General features: G+C 39.5%; 1 protein-coding gene across 1 annotated transcript; it reads left to right on the top strand.

The window, feature by feature from the left end:
- Positions 1 to 584: 584 nt before the first annotated feature.
- Positions 585 to 4,535, top strand: BAAT (bile acid-CoA:amino acid N-acyltransferase). The gene is made up of 3 exons (XM_049770200.1): positions 585 to 1,073; positions 1,815 to 2,017; positions 3,920 to 4,535. Exons 1-3 carry the CDS (start codon positions 617 to 619, stop codon positions 4,514 to 4,516), a joined length of 1,257 nt encoding a protein of 418 aa, XP_049626157.1. The 5' UTR covers positions 585 to 616; the 3' UTR covers positions 4,517 to 4,535.
- The last annotated feature ends 2,022 nt before the right edge of the window (positions 4,536 to 6,557 follow it).

The following is a 6,557-nucleotide window of genomic DNA, read 5'->3' as shown; positions in this document are numbered from 1 at the left end:
AATTCTGTTCCAAGGTTGAAAAGGGTTCTTGCAATAATCCTTTTATTATGCATGATTCCCTTGGATTCTAACACTTTGTGTAAAGGTCACCTGGCATTATTTTTCTGGAGGAATTAAAATTCACTGGATACCAAATCACACAAATAAAGTTTACTGCAATGTTTTACAGGACAAAAACATGATTTTTCAATCCCACTGTTAATCATTTATGAGACGTGGAGTGTGCCATTGTTCCTATTTTCTTCCAAGTTAAAGACAATAGTACCTCTCTCTCCTTGAAGGATAGTGCGAAATCTTTAGTAGTCTAACTTGGCTAGGTGTTTTTGGTTTAGTTTGGTCTTTTCATTTGGTCACACTCATGGTGTTCAGAGCCTAATGTGAGCTCTGCACTCAGGGATGACTCTTAGCATGGCTTGAGAGACCACATGAAGTGCTGGGGATCAAAAGAGACAGATTGCTTGCAAGGTACATGCCTTACCTGTTGTACTTCCACTCCAGCCCCTAACTTGGCTAAACTTTGGTTGGACTTTTCTCTTGCCATTTAAAGACTCTAATTTAAAGTATCCTCTCTCACCACAGGGCAGGAAGTACCCCTCGGTACCTTTGTCACTTGCCAATGTCCCAGCTGACAGCTACCCCAGAAAGCGCCCTGGTGGATGTGCCTGTGCACATTCGGGCAACAGGCCTGCCTCCATCACAACTGGTGACCCTTACAGCATCTCTGAAAGATGAGAAGGGGTCGCTGTTTCAATCCAGAGCCTTCTTTAGGACAGATGGAAATGGTGAGCTGGATCTCACACGGGCTCCTGCTCTTGGAGGTGACTATTTGGGAGTCCACCCCATGGGCCTCTTCTGGTCTTTGAAGCCTGATAAAATGTTCCGGAGGCTGATGAAGAGGGATGTGATAAACACCCCCTTTGAGATCACTCTGGAACTTTATGAGTCAGGTTTCACCCAAATACCAGAGACGCCCACGGCCAGCATTAAAGTGAAGCGTTGGTACTCAGCACCTGGAGTGCAGCGGACCCAGATTCGAAAGGGAAGAATTCGAGGAGCATTTTTTCTTCCTCCAGGTGAGAAGAACTTTGGTTGATAGAGGAAACATTGTTGTTCCATGGAAAAAACAAAGTCAGAAGCAAACGTGTCCTTTCATTGGAGAATGAGCATTCTATCCCCTCTACTTTTTTGTTTGTTTATTTTGTGGTGCTTGAAAATTGAATCACGCCTTCACATAAGCAAGGCAAGTGCTTTACCACTGAGCTACATCTGTGGCCACCACACTATCATCTATATTTTGGGATTTTTTAACTGGAGAGATGATCTTGGTATTGTGCACAAAATTCTTGCCTGGGGTATTCTGTCTCCAACATTTTATGCATTTATTTAGCTATTTATTTTGGATTTTGGACCAAAGCCAATAGTCTTCAGGGATTACTTATGACTGTGTGCTCAGGGATCACTCCTAATTATTCTTGGGAACTATCTGTGATGCCAGGTTTGAAAACTCTCTCTCTCCCCATCTCTCTCTCTCTCTCTCTCCTCATCTCTCTCTCTCTCTCTCTCTCTCTCTCTCTCTCCTCTCTTTCTATATTCTTTCTCTCTCCCATGCCTCTAATATTTTGAAACAAATATGCGAGAGAGAGAGAGGGAGAGAGAGAGAGAGAGAGAGAGAGAGAGAGAGAGAGAGAGAGAGAGAGAGAGAGAGAGGTGGAATTCATCCTGTTTATCAAGTTAATTATTACTGTCTACCTGGCCACATTTTTCCTCTTTCTAATCCCATTCTTTCTCCCCCCCCCCTTTTTTTTTATTCTCAGGGGAAGGACCTTTTCCTGGAATCATTGATTTATTTGGAGGTATTGGGGGTTTGGTTGAATTTCGAGCCAGTCTTTTGGCCTCCCATGGCTTTGCAGTACTAGCATTAGCCTATTTCAACTTTGAAGATCTGCCTACACAACTTTTGGAGATAGACTTGGAATATTTTGAGGAAGCCGCAAACTTTCTGCTAGCACATCCTAAGGTAATGGAAATACATTTTACACTGGAATGATACTATTTATTTACCTGTGGGATTATTGGGTTGATAAATGAACACCTTACTGCCTTCTGACTCCTGATTATTTTCAGGGGAGTAAAGTCAAGTCTCTGTATATTTAAATATCCTTTGATGACTCATCAGTAGATTTTTAAAGTTTTATCAGTCATTGATCTTATTTCGTGAAGCCTTTGCTTTGACATATTTTCAAATCCCAAAGGATCATTGAATAGTGCTTGAGTAAGTCATGCTAGAGTCTTGGGTCTAAAAACAAAGCAAGTTTAGTATTAGAATTGGGTCTTAGAAATGTAGAGAAAGTGTAGGTTTTTCAGTAAAATCAATTTAGTGGCATCAGTTAATTAACTGAGTCAATCAATCAATTAATTAGCATAATCATCTCTTAGTTTTTATCTAGGGACAGAACCAATACTAGGAGTCTACCAGTAAAAGGAGGTTGGAATTGTAAAGGTCATTTTAGAACAAGTTCCCAACAGTTGCACTACTGCAGCATGATCTAGAAGCTTCTATTTTACCTGGAATTTATTAGTGCAAACTTTCCAGTTCCATCCCTGAATCTAGATCTACTTTCGAAGAAGACCCCAGGTGATTCTTAATGCTCTTTATAGTTTGAGGAGGACTGAATAGCATCTTACAATAACACAATAACATAGTTCTTTGATTTGTTTTTGTTTGCGTGTTTTGTGTTGGGGCCACACCCAGCCACACTCAGGGATTACTCCTATCTCTGTCCTCAGGGGATTCTTCTTGTGAGACTCATAGACCACGATTGGTGCCTGAGATCAAACTTGGGCTCAATGAGTGAAACACTCATACTTTATTTAGCTGCTATACTATCTCTGTAACCTAAATGATTTAGTTCCCCTGAAGAGGTTCCAAATATTTGATATTTGTGTTGATGACTAAAAAGAGAAATGTAGGAACAGATATTACATAACTCCGTATCAAGGTTGATATATTAAATGAAACTATATACAATTATTAATTTTTTAGTTAAAATGTGCAAACTTCAACTCTTTCTTACAATTTAGTTCAACATGGTAAGATGATCATATCAGTTATTAAATAGCTATTTCTTGGGCTTTGTGAAAATATTGTACATGCATGATCTTAGCACTCAGCAACCTTTTTGAGCAAGTGTTATGTTGTAATAGTCATTTTTCTATATGAAAAAGTGATTCAGTTTGCAGTGTGCCAATATTATGCACATCCTTTAAATTATAAAGCTTCTCTGGCAAGATCTTTGTTCAAAACTATTAAATCATTCTGAATCTCTAAGTTGCATTTTTCTCTTTGTAGTTCCTTGTCTCCTCTCAAGGAGAGATAACATAAATTTTCTGTTGGAGAATCAATATCTTCGATTTTAGTTGTCATCAACAAACTAACTAACAAAAATAATAAATAAATATATATAATCTAAATTTTTCATTTTTATGCTCCCAATGTTTTCTGGATCAACAGTTGGTTTAATGTATATTGGATACCAGGGATCAAACCCAGGTCATCTGTGTAGAAGGCAAACATTCTACCCACTGTTTTATCTCTTTGCCCTCCCCCCCCCCTCCCGCCAACACCATATATTCAATCTGCCATGCTATATTTCAGATTTGGGTCATATATGGCAATTCACAGGGTTTACTCTAGTCTCTGTGTTCAGGAATCACTCCAGCTATAATTCAGGGGACCAATGTAGTGCCAGGGATTTGAGTGGCCACATATCAAGGTGAGAGTAATCTTTTCATTGTATTTTCTCTTTGGCTCCCATCATACAACTTTATGGCCTATAGAATAGCTCCTTTTCAGGAGTACACTAGCCGTTTGAACAATCTCCCTAGCCCCTCTAATGGGTCTCTTTATGTTGCGATTCAGGTTCAAGGACCTGGCATTGGAGTAGTAGGCGTGAGCAAAGGTGCAGAGATTACCCTAGCCATGGCCTCTTTTCTGAAACAAGTGGAAGCTGCAGTCTGCATCAATGGGCCCACTATTGCCTCTGAACCATCACCGTACAGGTACAAGGAACTGGTTGTCCCAGCTTCAAATTTAAATTATGAGCGTGTGGAGTTTAATTCAATAGGAGCTATGGTCTACCGCAATGTCATTTTGAACCCCCTGAATGAACACAACCAGAGTTGCGTTATTCCTCTTGAAAAGGCCCAAGGTCAGCTCCTCTTCATTGTAGGAGAGAGTGATGGATGCGTCAATAGTAAAAAGTTTGCCGAGGAATCCCTGGACCGGCTGCGGCTTCATGGAAAAAGCAACGGAAGGATGCTGGCATACCCTGGGGCTGGCCATCTCATAGAGCCCCCCTGGTCGCCCATGTGTTATGCTTCTTGGAGCCCTGGATTTCCCTTTCCCCTGTTCTGGGGAGGGGAGCCTGAGGCTCATGCAGCAGCTCAGGAACATGCTTGGGCAGAGGTACAGAAATTTCTCAGACAACACCTCACTGGGACCAAAAGCAAGCTCTGAGCAAGGGCTATGGAAGACAGAAAACGAGGATATGCAGGCGTGTTTGTCCTAGGGAATAATGAGGTCTTTCTGGAGAAAGAGGGTGAGGGTGGGGCAAGCCCCCCTCTCTGCTGAAGCCATGATTGCTGTATCTCTCACCCATTGTCACTGCTCTGCCTATGATCTTGCTTTACCACTCTCTACAACTCTCTGCTGAGTTACCAATCTAACCAAACTTCAGGTATACCAGTATTTGGGCTGATATCGCTAGGACTTTTTGGAATATGTGGGGGCACCCTTCCCCCGCCCCACTGTCTAATACTTCTGGGGCTCCTGGCAGCTGTAACTGCACCCACAAAAGCCATAGTATCTGCAATAGTTGTTTGAATTCCTGGAAGCACTACAACTTCATTTGTTTAATATTGTCAACTCCATAGGGACATACAGTTTAGATGCCAATGTATAGCTAAGGTCACTTAATGTTTAGAAACAAATGAAGTAACAGATCAGGTTAGCAACAAGAGCTTACTAGACCTTCTGACAATGACAGAATGACCTCATTAGAAATACAATACTTTTCACAAATTTGCTTGTCACTGTACTTTTATTTCCCTCTTCATCTCTTTCTTCTTTTATTTACTCTTTTTTTTTTTTTTTGGTTTTTGGTTTTTGGGCCACACCAGCAGTGCTCAGAGATTACTCCTGGCTATCTGCTCAAAAATAGCTCCTGGTAGCTGGATTGGACAAACTAGTTTGCCTGGAGCCTAGAGTTAGCCTTATGTCAGGAAACTTCAGGGGTAGGGTCTCCTTGTATTTAGGCCAAGGCTTTTCCTTTCCATGTCCCTCATATTTTGGTGGGCCTATGCAAACAATAATTGCCACTCTAACACCGTTTTTACTGTGCTCCTTTGACTCTTAAACTTTTGAGGTTAACTTAAACTAATATGCATGTGCATGGAAATGTAAAAAAGTGCTTTGCCTTCAATGTTTAAGGAGTTACATAAGTTTTATGTCTTTAGATTGCTTTTTGTGCTGCTAAGAAATATTATGTACTACAATCTGGGGACTTGAGGGACAAAGTAATTGTACATGCTGTTTTATTTTTCTTAATGTTCTTTGCTGAAAGTTCAAAGTTAAGATATCAGCAAGGGGAATTCCTCTGAAAATTCTTCTGAGAATTATGTTATGGGTGATTGTCCTTCCACTGTAACTTTACCTTGTCCTCTTTCTTTGCATCTTTGTTCTCATAATTAAAAATAAAAATTAATATAAAAAAAGAATTCTACAAAAAAAAAAATAGCTCCTGGAAGGCACGGTGGACCATAGGGGATGCCTGGATTCGAACCAACCACCTTAGGTCCTAGATCAGCTGCTTGCAAGGCAAATGCCGCTGTGCTATCTCTCTGGCCCCTCTATTTTTTTTTTTTAATTTGCTCTTACTTATCTGGAAAAAAATGTATTTATTAACTATTTTAACTATGTTATATATGCTCTTTTAGTAAAGTGAATTAAATTTAAAAAATCTGTGCTAATATATTTTAGGTTTTACATGAAATAGGTAAAATCTACTAATGTAAAATTTAGTAAGAGAAGAGAATTTAAAAGAGAAAATCTAAACAGGTTTATAACAGGTGTTTTATCCTAAGATAAAGAATATTGATTTTATATGAGAAAATATTAAAGGTATGGCTTCAGTGTCTGCATTAATGAATAAAATTTTGCAATCAAAATTTACAGGTGTAATAAAACATATGGGTATAATTAAACATAGAATACGAAATATAAATAAACAATACATTAATTCATTTTTGAAAGTGTACACAATTTCTTAATAAGCTAGAAGTAAACATTCTTTAGTTTTGATTTTTGAGCCATACCCAGCTGAGCTCAGGGCTTACTTTTGGTTCTGCAGTCAGGAATTACTCTTAGCAGTGCTCGAGGGACCAGATGGGATGCTGGGAATAACCTGGGTTGACCTTGTGGAAGGCAAGTGTGCTACCTGCTGTACTATTTTTCCTTCTCCTTAAACTTTTCTTAATTTATTAAGAAATTCAACCTTAAG

This window comes from Suncus etruscus, chromosome 1, assembly GCF_024139225.1.
Source record: "Suncus etruscus isolate mSunEtr1 chromosome 1, mSunEtr1.pri.cur, whole genome shotgun sequence".
NCBI lineage: Eukaryota > Metazoa > Chordata > Mammalia > Eulipotyphla > Soricidae > Suncus > Suncus etruscus.
This window is presented reverse-complemented; position numbering and strand designations above follow the sequence as displayed.

What these genes read in the sequence shown, in the direction of transcription:
- BAAT (XM_049770200.1), top strand. Translation starts at nt 617, where the DNA reads ATGTCCCAGCTGACAGCTACCCCAGAAAGCGCCCTGGTGGATGTGCCT. An exon ending in AGCATTTTTTCTTCCTCCAG is followed by an intron (nt 1,074 to 1,814) that starts GTGAGAAGAACT and finishes TTTTATTCTCAG; the next exon opens with GGGAAGGACCTTTTCCTGGA. An exon ending in TTCTGCTAGCACATCCTAAG is followed by an intron (nt 2,018 to 3,919) that starts GTAATGGAAATA and finishes GTTGCGATTCAG; the next exon opens with GTTCAAGGACCTGGCATTGG.